General features: G+C 41.5%; 1 protein-coding gene across 4 annotated transcripts in view; it reads right to left on the bottom strand.

Moving 5' to 3' along the window:
- KCNQ1 (potassium voltage-gated channel subfamily Q member 1) overlaps positions 1-16455 on the bottom strand; it is a 583123-nt gene that overhangs the window by 469063 nt on the left and 97605 nt on the right. For all 4 annotated transcript variants that reach the window (XM_014602362.3, XM_019476843.2, XM_019476842.2 and 1 more), the window contains exon 2: positions 15099-15189. In XM_014602362.3, the coding sequence (XP_014457848.2) occupies positions 15099-15189 (91 nt within the window). The remainder of the gene's footprint in view (positions 1-15098; positions 15190-16455) is intronic.

The following is a 16455-nucleotide window of genomic DNA, read 5'->3' as shown; positions in this document are numbered from 1 at the left end:
ATCTGCGAATTTGGACACGGTGCTTCTCACCCCCTCATCCAGATCACTGATGATGATGTTGAACAGCATCGGTCAACTATGACTTCGAGATCCCTTTCTTCTGACAATGGTGACCAACTTTAGTGAACCAAAATCCAGGATAGTCCAAGGTAGGCTACAGACTTCCAGCACCAGAAGTAATCTAGCTGCAACCAGAAGTAGCAAAGCATAGCCCCATCAGCTACAGTAGGTGGACTAATTAGCCCAGCTACACCATACTATGAATATAGACTTAGTCATTAGATCAGGAGGCATCAGGCAGAGGTACCCAAGACACTGCTGTGAAGGCTACCTTCCAGGACCAGCTTTCTAAAATCAGAAGAAGACTCTGACTCCAGGGACTTTTGAAGGAAACCAGGACACAAGAATTGCAGACTGTCCTGAAAAATTCAAGACTGTCTATTTCTTTAATTCTGTCCAATCAGGTGTGTGAAGTGAACAGCTCTTCAAAAGAGGATGAATACCATTGTAAATGGAGTTACACAGATTTTACTGGATTGCCACTTCCTTTCTTGGAGTGGCACAGCCACATGATTATGCCTCAACTTCTAATCTGAGATGTGGTTTGAAGAGGAAGAATGGTTGCATAATTAAGGAATGGGACTAAGATGCAGGAGGTTCAGAGCCTTATTTTCATTTTGTAAACATGATACAAATATGGCTCAAAAGCCAGAAGGGCACATTAAAAGAAACCCAAATTCATCAGCAATATTTGTTTAATAGCATGATTTTTGGGGCCTGACTTATGATTGAGCTTGGCAATGCTACACCTTTGGTGAATCAATCACAGTCTGCCTGTAAAATGAGGATAATGATACTTCTATCTCCCAGCCTTTGTCTCTCATCTATTTAGACCACAAGCTCTTCAGGGCAGGAGCTGTCTTGTACCCTGTGTATATACAATGCCCAGCACAACTGGAATTTGATCTTTAGGCATAAAAGCAATTGCGGAGGGTAAAATTCTCTCTCTAGAGGGCAGCACATGGCTCACAGCTGGTAAATGACATTACAGATAAAGCTCACCAGTTGAAATTATGGATGGGAAAAAGCTAAGAATGCTATGTTTCTCTGAAGGCTGGAGTTGTCCCATGAATCTGCTGTGTTATAGCCACTGTGGCCCACAGTTATTTTGCTTTCTTGGTACAACTGTGTAATGCTAATCTATCTCACAGTACTTCTGTGAAGCTAAATACCTTCCTGTTTGTAAAGCAGCTTGGAGGTAGGAGGGGTGCATGTTTAATTTTCAACCCTCCCCTACTCTCTCTTTTCCAAATCCTAGATACAACATAATACAACACCTCTGAATGCCTCGTACTAAAACAAGGAGCTGGAACAACTCCTAGAACGTAAGTGTCAAGCTCTCTGCCTACAGGCCAGATGCAGGCCAATCATCATATGCATCTGGCCCATTTTAAATGTACTGCCTTCTACATCTGCAGCCAAAACAGGCTTGTAATACACTTCATGGAGATTCTGCTGCAGGAAATGGACTAGGATTATTCTTAATCAGATCCTCTTTTCAGCAGACCACCTCTCTCAGCTTCATATCTAGAATCACTGAAGAGGTATAACTAGCAAGTTAAACCATTTTCTCCATGTCCTTTCCATGTGAAAAGCCTTTCTATCAAGCTGAGATAAAAAACAGAAGGAGTTTTGGAAAAGGTGTAGAAATGAGGGCATTGAATAGGTGTGATCAAGAAAGAACAGACTCCCAAAATAGGAGCCAAGGCAGGGACAAAACTAGAAAGAAAAATGTCAAAGGAATAGTCTTTCCACTGCCGTAGCTTCCCCCACTCCCAGTTGCATTAAAAGGGATTTTGCCCTGTTCATATGCTGCAGTATCTATGACAACAGATATTACTTTTCAAGCCTGTCACTTCAAAATCCAAAGGAGTAGCACTGATAAAATAGAGCTACTGTATCAACAGTTGCTTAGGTCTTGTTTTTAAGCACCAGTAACTTTTCTCAGTTTAATACTAATTAGGTTCACCTGAAAATTCAAATTCCACATGGATCCATTGATAGCTGCTAGACATTCTCCAAGTACATTAGTGTTACTTATTAGACAGCCTCCAAGTCATTAACATAGGGGAAACCATCAAAATGAAGAAATACATAGCTTTCTTTCACAGATCATGTGTGATTGGGCTTCATATGCATTCTCTTAATAGTTCATCTCTCTTTAAAGTCCTGCAGTTTCTGAGAGCTAGTCAGAATTTTTAAATTCCCAGGTTGCTAAAAATATCTTGGGGTTCAATAGATTAGGTAGAAATACCTGATATGTATTTGTACAATCAATGTACTAATGTGCAGACCCTTGCACTCAATGAGCACTCAGCACATCTGGGGAGTGTTAGGGTAGTGTTACAAGTAACCTTTAAACCTTTCTAAAGGGTTTTTGGTTTAGTTGGCCTAATAAAAGATATCACATCTACCCGAAGAACCTTGTCTGCTTCAAACCATTCTAAAGGCACTTAAAATGGGAGCGTCCATTTACTAAAAGGTGTTAAACTGTGCTAAATAACCTCTGGGGGCATTTATTCACAGACATTTGTTTGCTTCGACATGCCAGAGATCCGTGCCTGGTGCTGCATCACATGCATTTGCTTAAATGGTGAAATGTGTGTTAGCGCTCAGAAAATGGCAGCAGTGACCTTTTGAACTAAAGCACCTTCAATGTGCCTTTTAAAAGTGCCCAGCACTGCGGTGCAACCACGTGTACAAATGCTCTACGTGCCTTAAAGTTACATCACTATAGACAAAGGTTATCTTTGAACATTTTTACCTAGCTCAAGCTAAAGTATTGCTAGTCTGCTCCAGAGAGATAAAGCAACTAATATGCAGTCATCCAGCATCTCAGAATCCATGGCTCCCAACCCCTCTACCCCTCACAAACTTTCCAGCCTCCCAAGCTCCACTGTCCAAGGAGTAGTACTGGCCCCAAGATAACAACCCCACCTGCCTCCAGTGGGTATGACCCCAGCCCACATGGCACCATGTTGCTGGCTCCAAGGACCCCACTTAGGAAAACGCAGACCAGACTGGACCTTCACAGGCCGCATCCAATCCCTTTGTGGGCTGGATCCAACCTGTGGGCTGTAGGTTGCCAATCCCTGCTCCAGAGTAACTTAGAAAAGCCTAGGTAGGTTGTTTCAACTGATGGCTCCTGTGGCAGTCCCAGCACCCCACTGACTTCTGGTGCATAAAGGCACCCTAGTCATGTATTTCCTCTTGCGGTGCCCCATGCACTAACTGCAAGACCGCAGCAGAACAGGATCTACTACAGTAGCTCTAAACAGCCTTGCTTCCTCCAGCAGCATGTTTGTGTCAATGGAATAGGATGACCTGCTTGCACATATCTGACTCCTGAGCACAACAGATGTAAACCTTAATTTTATTCTAGTAATTCAGATCATAATATATGTGCCAATGCCATATTTTACCACATACTAAAAGAACAAGCTACCTGCAGACATTAAAAAAAAAAAACACAAAAATGAAAACACTCTTTACCAGAAACAGCAGCATGTTACTTTGACCTGGCTCCTCAATATCTGTATAGCTCATGTCCTTCAGCAGAGCTTTTGGCTCTTTTAGCTAAAGCTTATCCAATCAGCTATTAGATAAAAGCACCTAAAAAGTCCCACTAAAGTCCCCGATCTATACAGATGTTGGGTAAACCTGGTGCAACTAATGTGCTGCCTCTTCTAGGCATGCACTGGGCTCAGTACAGGAGCACACAGAGTTTAAAGTAAAGCGCCGTTTTTGTTTGCTTTTTTTAATGTCTGCAAGCAATCTTTTTCACCCTTGCAGAACTCTCTGAGATCTCTGTGCCCAAAGAGCTAGTAGAACTGGAACCAATGCTGCCATAGGTCTCTATCCCAGAAACTCCCTATGCATAAACTCTCACAAAGGTCCACAAAGACAGGCCCAGCAGGATTGTTGCTTTAAAGAACATTGCAATAAGGTATTGGAAATTATATATCATCTTGCACGCCATCAGAATAAAAGTAAACTAGCTGAAAATAGATTTGAAACGTAAGGTATTTATAGCCAGATGTGAGAAGAGTGTTTGTGTGTATATACAAAAGCACACACTCTCCCAGTTTATTGTAATCCTACTCAATATTTAAGTAATTCAACACCTTTTAATGATGAATTTAAACCTTCATCCTTCTTATATGTATACACAAAAGTACTCCTACTGAACTCAATAATGCATAGCAAAAGTTAAGCTTATGATTCAGTAGTTGAAGATTTCAGACCTTAAAAATGACAATTACAAATGCACTGTACAATCCTGTTGCCCTTGGTCACATGAGTAGGGCTGGATATTGAGCCTTTTTTTTTTTCTTAGCCATAACTGCAATGTTTTGAGACATGAAAAATACCATTAATGTGGTGGAGGTGATGGAGGCCTATCTAACACATCTGAACCTAGGCTGGAAACAGTCTTATGCCAATAGGTCTTTTTGATCTTTACTGAAAATACTTATTGATGCTTTCTCTTACTAGATTTTCAGTTCTGTTCTTGTATGCAAGTCATAAAAGGCTATAGACAGTATCCTGTTTTACCTCTGTGATACTGGTGTTATAGGGACCACATTCTTACAGTGAACACATTTTGATTTCCTTCTCTAAGTTCAGCACATACTCAGTGTTAGGCGTGCTTTTCTAACATGGAAATAGAAAGTCAAGAGATAAAAACAAAGCACCATTTGGAAAGGACTCCCAGAAATTTATTTTATCAGTTTCCAGAAAGGAAGCCACCAAGAAATCCAGCTACTTTTCTTTTCTGGCAAGATAATTAAAGCCACTTTACTTAATCCAGTGCTATCTGCAAAATAAAATTCTTAATGCATCCCATTCACCTATTTTATTTTTTTCACTGCTAGCTCATAGAACATCTTTTCTTATAAATCATTGGTACCCACTGCAGTTATGCAATTAAACCACATCTGCTATTCCAGCTATCCATAAAGGACCACTTAAAGCAATTCAGTCGCCACCAGGCTAGTGACAGCTGGCAAAGCCAAACCTGTCTCCGGTAGTCTATCATATGTAATCAATTGCAAATAGAGACTCAACAGACTCATCCCATTATTTCCTGGCTAATTTCCTCAGGGAAAACAAGCCAGCAATTCTCTACTTTGAATCGTGATGCTAGTAATACCCCCTCCCTTTTCCCTCTCCCCTCCCTTTGCATCAGTTCACTAAACTGCTTTGGCTTTTCAGCTTGATATCCGTTATGTTATGTCAGCTGTTACATTACGCTTAAAACAATAGACTCCAGCTGGCTGAGGTCAGATGTAAAAACAACGACCTAACAAAACCATGGACCCTCCAGTTATACTGAAATTGAGATACACACTGAATGTAGCACTTAATGACAAACTATGTTCCAGACATTTGGGTAAGGCATAAAGGAAACACCTGTCACTGCAAACACTACACACTAATCCTGATAAATCCTAAATTTAAAAATCCCTCTTCACTGTTTGGCCCTGGTGTATCACCAGCCTTTCACAGCTTCAGGATTTTTTCCAAGATGGAATTTCACTTTTTCTTCTTGTTTAGTAGGTATGTAATAAATTGAAAAAGATTTGTATATTTTTATGGAAAATGTAGACTTGTGTATGGCTTTATTTTTGAGCCAGCTTATGGAGCTAGACTGATTTATGCAAGCTCATGATTCATCCCAGCATTAAATCCACAGAATAGTACTTTCCAAAACAAGTACAAGAGATTTTCAGTATCTTAACTCTGAGACTGAAGGCCATCAATACAGGTTGTAACAGCAGAAGCTACTAAAGTTGAGCTACAGCAGACAAACAAATCAGCTTGGCTCATGTGACCTTACAAAAGCAAATTCAAGTGCCTGAGATGGGTACTGGGTTGAAAATGAATTACTCTATTTTTAAGCAGAATAGGTACAAGACAGACAGAAGGCACTCAACCATCTGAAATTTGCTGGGACCGTACCAAATTTTGAGGCACTGCCCTGATGTTCCCAAGGATTCTCTGAAATGGATCTTTGATCCATAATTTGTATTTAAAAAAAATCAGTCCTGGATTAGCATTGCCCACTGAAAGCAGGCACCAAGATGCTGCTTAGCATGATAGGAATATGGTTACACTGCTTCCACATGGGGAAGTAGCCATGAACTCCCTCCTGGAAGCAAGATAGCCAAGTTCATACAGTGTAGTGCAGTGTAAACACAGCTGTGCTAATTAGCTCTGCTGACTGCTTGAAGCTAATTTCAGAATGGGTAGGAGGATAGCCATGTTCACAGGTCACTGTACTGAGGCTAATTAGCTATATTTATCTTAACTTGTAGTCTTGCTGACATCAATCTAACTTACAATGTAAATAAAGGATCTGACCTCTGAATTTGACTGCTGAATCTGACCTATGAATTTATAGCACAGTTACAACATTTCTGGACACAAACTGGTTCAGAAACATTAGGGCTAGGGACAGGCATTATACATAAAGTGGTTTAAGTGGCCAAAATGGTTTAAACCTGTAACAGAACAGACATTCAGTGCATATAAACCAGTTTGAAAATGGCTGAAACCAGTTTGAGATAAACCTGGTTGAATGTAGTATCAGACTTAACTGATTTGGCTCAAACCAGTTTATGCAATGTCTGCCCCAGACCCCTTGCTGGTTTAAGTTAAATCAGACTCCCCCAGCATCCTGGCATGCTCTCTGAGCTGGCAGGGCTCTCTGCTCCACTGCAGAGCTGGCCCCTCCTCTCTGCTCCCTGGCCAGAGCTCCAGCAGAGACTGCAGGTACAACAGGGTCTGCCTGGCTTCCCCCTGCCCTACCCCCACCCCTCGCTGCTCAAGCAGGAATACCCAACTCCCATCTCCCACAGTTAGGGTGACCATCATAGAGGACATTCTGGTTTTCTGCTACTCTGTCCTCTGTTGATACAAAACCCAATGCCTTTATGTCTTCTTTCTCTTGAAGAGAAAAATAGAGGATATAAAGGCATCCAGTTTTGTATCAATATAGGACAGAGGACAACTGGACTGTCCTCTATGATGGCCACCCTACCCACAAAACAGACCATAGCCCCATGGACCCAAGGCATGTGGTATGCTAGCTAATGCCAAAAGGTGTCTGTGCGTGAATCTCCAATTTCACTGGGACAGGCAGACAGAACAGTGACCGCTTAGGGCTTTTTGGAGCTAATCAACAGCTCAGCTGTTTGAACTAATGGAGAGAAGCTATTGTTTTGCTGATGGGGTGATAAACACTGTTATCAGACCCCTGCTGGCTTACTTGCCTGTCAGTTTGTTGCAGACAGTATAAAGAAGCAGGGAGGGAGAGTGCTAGCAGCTCTGGGGTCTGGCACACTCCTGCTCTTTGACCAGCCAGCGGGGAAAAACCTGGGATGGTGCAGGCAGACATCCCTAATCAAAGCGTCCTGCCAGGGCCTGGCCACGCCCCCCTCTACTCAGCACTGTAGAAGGAAATGGAGGGTTGCTCTAGCATCCCCCAGCTTTTAGCCTGAGCCACTGTAGGAATGTGACTGAATTTCCTCAGTCCAGAGAGAATGTTTGTCCTGTTACAAACCAGTTCAGCCTAGCCAAGTTACACTAACCTGCAAAGGCTGAATCAATTCAGGCTTATGTTTTTTGAATGTCTGTCCCTAGCCTAGGAGACTGTCCCCTTTCTAAGGCACTTCATTTCTGTGACTGAATTTGAACTTTTTATGTTTATTTAGGTGGTCAGATACCACAATTTCCCACCCTTGGTGAGACAATGGCAACAATTTTGGCACAAACATACCAGAAGTACACTAGGAGAAAGTGTCCATAGGGCAACAGATAGTCCCTGCACACTATCCCCTGGCTTGCTGAATTTCCACTGTAGACTTGCCCAAAAGAACCCAACCTATGTTTGTTTTAAAGCTTCTCAATACTTTGGATTTTTAGTAAAGCCATTATTAATATTGCCAATAATATGTTTGTCATGATGACCAGGGATCCTGGTTCTTCTCTCTCATAAAAAAAATCCCCAATTTTCAGATTAAAAAAAGTACCCCAAAATCCACATTTTTCCATAATTAAAATTAAATACCATATATAGATCTCATTTGGATCATGAACAAATGTGGATTTTTGGGTTACTTTTTTAATCTGAAAATTGGGAATTTTTTTTTATTTTTTTTTAAATCAGAGAAACCCAGGATCCCTGCTAATGACCAGATCTGCCTATTTGGAAGGAGGAAGTGTGATTTTTTTTTTTCTTAACTAAAAATGTACCACTTTCCTACAAAGATTCCTGCACATAAGTAATGAAGTTTAGAGAACTGTCCTATTTTTCATTATGGCTTTCACTATTATTCAAAATGCTGGCATCTAAGAATCTGCTGCAGTGGCCACAACCAGAAGGTGGTCAAGCACTGGAACAGGCTGCCAGTAGAAGCTGCAGAATGTCCATCCTTGGAAATTTTCAACAAAAGGATGGACAGACACTTGACTAGAATGGTTTAGTCAGGGATGATCCTATCTTAAACAGGAGGCTGGACTAGATGATCTTGCTAGCTCTGTTCCAGCCTTACTTTCCTATGACCCTGTAATCTAATATTACCAAAAATATTTCTTAGATGTAATGTTAAAACAATTTAACCTGCTTGTCTTCCCACTGACAATTTTGCAAGGAGGCTTGGTTATGAACTCTGAGATGACAGTAAAAGTGTTCTAGGAGGGATGTAAACATCTTGAAAGTCTTCTGATAAGTGAACAAGTCTGGCTCCTTATTTTTCTCCGGTCCTCTACCTCACATCCAGCCTTTGCATCAAGAAGCATCCAATTCATTGCAGCAGCAATTTTTTTTTTTTTTAATGGAGGAGGATTCAAAAGACTTAATACCAAAATAGGATGGTGGTTATCATCAGAGCAGCTGCAATATTTCCTGATAGCAGCATCTACACGCACAAATGTGAACACAGAAAAGCACACGAAAGTCCAGAGAGACAAAACCCTTTGGGTAGAAGTGATATCTTTTATTAGACCAACTAAATAGTTGCAAATATTTTTTTTGCATTTCTGATTGCATTTCGGACCTAATTTGAAAATATCAATCTTGCTGAAAAGACTATCTATTTATTAATAGTTCAGTCCTTCTAGACTATGATTTTGTCTACTTGAGACTCCGTCATTTCAACTCAACTTCTGTCCTGAATTTTGAAATATCTGTGCATTATGGTCTAATGCTGCCCCCTACAGATTTTAGGTCAGAACTAATTGTTCACACTATGGTATTTATTTTAACACAATTCAACAACAGAAATAATTGTGCACTTTCCCTCTGTCAGTCTGAACACTTTTTTTTTTTTTTACATTTCTCATCTTCTTCCCTTATAAGCCCAGGAGTCTTCTGACACACAGGCTTTGTCTACACAAGAAACTTGCAGGGATTTACCTTTAATCTGGTTATAAACCAATTTTGGTAAATTGGTGCACTTGGCTTTGTGAGGACCTGGTTATTTCCATTTAGAAGTTGTTTATTTAAGCTTACCTTCACCCTGCTCAGAACTGCTTGAACCTAAGTATGGTTAAAACAAAAATAACAGCATTCACATAGTTCTTTTTTATATCTGTTTAATTGAATCATTTAAAAACATGTCATATATTAAACAGGGCATCTTTCTTACACAGGGGAGCTCTTATTCTCACTTTTCCTTTTCTCCTCCTACCTTTTAAGACCCCTTTTCCTTTCTTGGAAAGGTGCCTAAGCCACTGAATCTGCTTGCCTGAGCTACATTGTGCTGCAGAGGTGAAGTTGGATCTGAAATGGCTGGCAAGTTTCTTGGGCAGTGCTTACCTCCAGGGCTCTAAGAGGGAAAAAATTATTATTTTGCTCCCCAGGATCAAGCTTGCAAGACAAGCAGGTAGCTGAAGGCAGAGCTATCACAGGAAGGTCTATGTATTAGAAAATTATTTGTTTGACTTATTCATCCAAGTCTCTGGGCTTAATGAAAGGGCCCAAGGAATCAGCATAGCCAGACCTGTGACATTTATCACCCTCTTCATGGCAGTGCCTTCTAAGGAATTCTGTCAGATGTACACTCGGATCCACCATCAGATGGCTCATTGGGATTTGAAACATAAAACTAGGGCCCCTGGCAGGTGTTATTTTCATCATGCAGTGGGTACCAAGGAATTTTGTTGTGTAATGGAAATGTGCCTGGCTTGATGTTTGATCAACAGCTGTGTGGAGGGGGAAAAAACAGGAGCTTCATGGCTACAGCTTACCAGCTAAAAGAGTTCCTGCCAGGCATGGATCCAGGTCACTCCCTATTCCTTATGCTGCAAAGTGAATGTTTCTTGCTCAGCTAATTGCAGACCTGGGAGGATGTGATAGGGTAGCAGACGGGGAAATTCTCCCATGGTTTGACCTGTTTGGATAATTTGAGCTCTGCTGCCTCTGCACCCCACCACTGTCCTTTGCAGTGAGTGGGGGTGACCAAGGGCTGTACATGGGCAGAGGACATTCCCCCCATGATTCAACCATCCCATATGGAATGGGTCAAGTGGCTGGGTAATGTCCCCACGGCCCTTGCGCAGAATTCTGGGTCACCCTGTTTCTGTGCAAGGAGCAAGAGAAAGAGCTGGTATGGTTTGGCCTGTTTTGTGTATTCCTGGGATGGGTCAAGACAGCTCCTTCCCCTGCCATTTGCACAGTATTTTACCCTGGTACTATGTGAGGGTGCATTCCCCTTGCAAGGAACCAATGTGAGGAATCAGTCACAGATCCAGGATAGCAGCTGGGGCTGTTGATCTGCAGAGGTGAGGAAGCAGACAGCATGGCTAGGGACAGACATTAAAAAAGCTAGAGCCTGAATTGGTTCAATCTTTGCAGGTTAGTCTAATATGGCTAGGCTGTACCAGTTTGCAACCATATAGACATTCCCTCTGGACAGAGGAAATGCAGGCACATGCCTGCAGTGGCTCGGGCTAGAAGCCAGGGGACGTTAGAGCAGCCCTCCCTTCCCTTCTATAGTACTGAGCTAAGCAGGGGATGTGGCCTGCTCTGATTAAGGAGGGATCTCCTCCTCCCACTGCTTCTGACCAGCAGGAGCCAGCAGGGAGTTGATACAGGGTTTAACTCCCTATCAAGAAAACAAAAGCCTCTCATTAGTTCAAGCTCTTCTTAAACAGCTTTTTCCAAGGAAGGTATGGAGGGACATTACCAGCTGACCTGCTGATTAGCTCCAAAAAGCCCTAAGCGGACACTGTCCTGTCTATCTTACACTGATGCCTCTCAGCATTAGCTAGCATACCATATGCTGGCTATGGTCCATGCTGTGGGACAGGGGAAGGGGGGAATCCCTGCTTCAGCAGGGAGTGGTGAGAGGGGGTGGGGCAAGGGGAAGCCAGACAGACCCTGCTGTGCCTGCAGACTGCCGGAGGACCAGCTATGGAGCACAGGGGTGGGACCAGCCCTGCTCTGAAGTAGAGGGCCCCATCCAGGGCTGCAAAGCATCTAGGATGCTGGGGGACTCTGGTTTAAGTTACACCAGGGAGGGGTCTGGGACAGACATTGCATAAACCAGTTTGACCCAAATCAGTTAAGTTGGAAACTGTATTCAGCCAGGTTTATCTCAAACTGATTTCAGCTATTTTCAAACTAATTTATGTGCACTGAACCTCTGTTCTGTTACAGGTTTAAACCAGTTTCTGATCACTTAAACCGGTTTGTGTGTAATAGCTATCCCTAGGCCAAGACTTGTCCCAGCTCCAGGCTATGTTTGAAAGCAGCAATTGCTGCTCTGGGACCTATCAGGGTCCCAGCACAACAGCTGGAGCTATGATCACAGTCCCTGTTCACCCGCTGGGATGAACCCCAGGGTACCCAGAAAAGCCCTATCACTCATTGCATAACATGCTACGTGTTCAAACTAAACCACAGTACAAACCAGACACAAAGATGTCCCACATTTAACAAGTAACAAGTTTGAGGATCGTTCACTGTTTTGTGGCTGGTTTGCTATTTTTATTGTGCAATAAATCATTTGAATGTGTGTGGCATTTTACAGTTTTTCATACAGTAAGTGTAATGTCTTCCAGAGGCTTCTCTTTCACTTCTCATACTAGAAGCAAATGCTTCTTTTGCTGGTGCAAATCTAGCTTAAAGTGGAGAGGAACTGAAAAAATCATTAAACCACATTGTTTGGTGACCCGAATTGAAAAAGGGAACAATAAAACCACCATGCAACTACAGCTCGAAAAGTCCTTTATTCACATTGTTCTGACACCGAAGCTCTGGCATCATTTGAACAGCAATTTGTCCATTGCTACTTCACAAGTCCGTGGATTTTTTATTTAATAGAATCCACTTCTCTGAACTTGTACCCCAGTCCTTTAAACCAAGACTCTCTAAATGAGTTATTGATCTCAATTCCAGGTCCTGAGGAATTGTATCCATGTTGCAAAGCCACACACATGTATACAAATTGAAAAAACTAAATTGGACACAACACACACACACACACACATGCACACACGCATGCAAAACACCAACATGGTCAACACAATGCTGCCAGCCCCAAATATTAAAAAATTGTGAGCGAGAAATTACAGCATTGGCTTAAACATCATAGGATTTAATTTGTGGTTCTTTCTAGTGGCCTGCTTGGTTTTTGAGTCATGATGTTACACACTGTTCAGATTTTCAGCTTTCCTCCACAACCATGAGGAACTGAAACTATTTTTCCTTTTAAACGAAATCTGAGATTCTCCGCTTTAGAAGCAGAAGATTTAAAATCAAAGGAGTAAATACAGCAAGAGTTAGTATATCATTGCTGGCAGTTCCAACAGAAGCAAAGGTTTCAACCGGCATGGAGACTGAGCTAAGCCATTCAGATGTTTCTGTTTCTCTCTCTGTCTCAAAAACATAGTAATAAAAACTTCTCTCTTAGAGAATAAAATCCAGATTTCATTTTGCCCCAGTTTCTCTTAACATTAAGAATAAATGTCCCTGCCAATAAGATGACTACTTAGCAAAAACATTCAAACTTGGTCTTGACTGAGGTTTTTTTTTTAATATGTATTAATAAAATTATGTATTTATCTTATATGAACAATATTTAATATTTAAGAAGATTGGGGAAGGAATTCAGAATGCAAAATTACAAACAACTTTATATACTCACCATAAAAATGTGCTCTTAAAAATTCTGGGGTGGGACCAACATTGAAATGAGATTCCAACAAAATAGCTTTTTCAGGCACACTAAATATCCTTCAGCTCAGCAAAATATATAATCCTCTTGGATCAGGCAATTGGATTTTCTTAGAACATGCTGAGATAACAGCATTCTGCTACATTCTGGCACTATAAAACCATTGCTTATGAAAATAAAAGAAAAATATGGTCTCTCTGGGAACATACATCTCAGAATTACTTTTTTTCCATAGTTTAAATGTTGAACTCTCAAAATCAATTCTTACACAAATACACCACATACTCTTTATGAGTCATGGCAAAAACTCTCCTGCACCAATGTTTTAAGTCGGCCAAGAGTACATATACCCTTCTAAATGATGATCCATTCACAGGCTTGGCTCTGACTTCAGCTAACCTTGGATAATAGCCAAAGTACAACTGCTGGAGTCAAAATCTACAACAGCACCATCTAGTGAGAACAAAGTGAAAATAGCAGCATGCAAATGTAAATAGTGTTTGATGTCAGGAGACTGGCAAAATGCCACTTCTCTGCTAACTGTATATTACAACTACACTTCAAACATGGCTTTCTTCCTCTGTGTCTAACTTTGCATCCATACAGTGACAAGCACAGAAAAAGATTCAGTAGACAATACAGCTTTCTCCTTTAGTGCTGCAAGCTGGGAAATCACTTGAACTATATGTTTATATTTCAAGTGGAGTAGCTTTCCTCTCATTTATTTTTGCAACCTAAAGCGGGGGGGGGAGGGGGGTGTTGAGAAATTTAACTTTTAAAATTTATTTATCAGTTATGATGTAAAATTCTTGATTCTTTACTTTGTAGAGGGGATACAATACTGCTAGAGGGCAAGTCACCTCAGAATATAAATTACCATCACACTGTACTAAGCAAGCCCTAAAGATATTTGAATCTGTTCCTCTTACATGACTGTAATGTTCTGTGGGCCTACTTTTGTTTTTGAAACATAAAATCTTTAAAATGGGCCAAATAACTTTCCTTCAATAGTCTTCTCAAACAAAATAACAACATCCTCACACTCCATATCAGCAGTTCCCAACCTTGGGGGTCATGACTCCATCTAGGTCACAACGATAAAAACCGGGGTCGCAAAGACAATCACAGATTTTCTCCTTTAAAGGAGAAAAAAGCAGGAAACTCGCCTTGTAGTCTGGCAGAGTTCCAGGGGTCTGTGGTCCCACAAACCACACGTGTGCGCTCGTCTGGATGCACCCTCTAGGTTCACACCAGCACAAAAAAAATGATGGAGTTGAGAAAGGATTAAATCATGTTGTGTCACAATCTGAACATCTCCTTTTCCCCACTCTTTTAAAGCAGTTACAGCAAGAATTAGAAGAGTCATTGTTTGTTTTATGATACTCATGCCTGATGTTTAAGAAGCATGGCAGCACTTTGGGAAATGAGTCTTTCCAGGATTTTCAGTGGACTTCAGATTGGGTCCAAATTGATGCTGAAGACAGAAGAGCCCAAGGAAAACAAATAGCACAATCTTATTTGTAACAGCCTCAAGTGGGCTGCTTATACTATAGACATTATGGAGGTGTTGAGATTTCTGATTTAGCATGTATCACTGTAACAACTCCTGATGTACAGCAGTGTAAGGAAGAAGAGAAACAAGCACCTAGTGAGAGGGCATGTACAAGAATTTACTGCTTGAAATTCCAAAGAGAAGTGCAAAGGTTTAATGAGTTGCATAATACAGATTCAAAGAGCAATATGAATATTAGAAGAAATTACAGACACACACACACATATAATAGTGACACAATAGAATACACAAGCACGCATGCACATATATTCATAAATGAATCTAATGAGTATCCTTGTACATACCATCCAAAATAATGTCCCTGTGGCCAGAGCTGCATACTGTTCAATTGTAGAAAGCACGCTGAATATAAGGCAGATCAACACTATAAGGAAACTAGAAAGAAAATAACAATAATGAGATTACTAACATGTCTTATTATAACTCAGTAAAAATAGGGAAAGAGGATAGGTAAAATAAACACAATTCTCTATTATTTAATTTCCTTTGCACATGCAAAAATTATTTCTTAAAATCACACCTGCAACACATTTAGCAGTCATTTTGCCTTTGATAGAACAACACGTATTTCTTTTTAAACATGGAGGCATAGGGAAGGGGTTGGGTTTTTGTTTTTTGGTTTTCTGGACAGGAACCACATCCTGGATGGCCTTGGGGTTCATCACCTCTTCAAGGAGAGGTACTTGCGAGCACAAATCTTTATAGTGGGTTCAGGGAAAAACCTGACACTCACTATTGCTAAAAAGCTGAAATTCCCTTTCAGATTAGAATCTGAAAGAATAGGGGTTGCATAGGTAATCTGAAGAAGAAACAGGAAGAGCAGTGGAGACCCTCCCCAGTGATGTGGAGGAATAGTGGCAACCCCTGGAGGTGGGAGCCAGAGCAGTGGCCCCTGGCACTGTACTGTAGTAGAGTGCTCCCTACCACTGTACCCCAGCAGCACTCCCCAGCATCATAGTGGCAGCAGCTCTGGTGTGGGCCTTTCTACCTAACATCTACTACTTTGGCTGGTGTAAATTGTAGAGTCCCTGGAGCAGAGCGGCAAGCCCTGGCAGTGAGGAGCAACAGGGGCTCCAAACTGGGCTTCCCTACCCAGCACTTGGCTAGTTGGCTGGCATAGCTGGTAGAGCCCCAAGATGCCACTCCTGTGTGATACTCCCTTCCCAACTGATTAGGTTAGGTGGTAACTCCCTGAGTTAGTTTGTTGGTGACTGTGACTTGCTTTAAGCTACAGGTAAGGGTTAATAGTTAAGTTTTTCCTTAAGGTGTATGCTTGCTCCTCTTTACCTTGTAACAAACCCTGTTATAGTTTAATGTTTGCTTGTGGGTGGGAAAGTTTATTAAACATCTGGTTAAAATTTACACCTAAAGTTGAACTTGCCCTTGTTGCTTCCATTCAGTAATACCTACCTACCTACCTACCTAACCACCCACATCTCTCTCTACATCTATATACAATATAACCTCATAAATCTGGCACGTTTAACACCTAGCACCTGCTGGAAATTTGCCTGGCATGGCCTGGCCAGCCAAACACATGAACAGAGGAGTGGGGAAAGATTGCATGCAGTGGCTGCCATCACCATCCACCACACTGTGCCACCATGCCGCTCTGCATGCGGCCACCACTACTCCCCCACC

This window comes from Alligator mississippiensis, chromosome 2 (assembly GCF_030867095.1).
Source record: "Alligator mississippiensis isolate rAllMis1 chromosome 2, rAllMis1, whole genome shotgun sequence".
Lineage (NCBI taxonomy): Eukaryota > Metazoa > Chordata > Crocodylia > Alligatoridae > Alligator > Alligator mississippiensis.
This window is presented reverse-complemented; position numbering and strand designations above follow the sequence as displayed.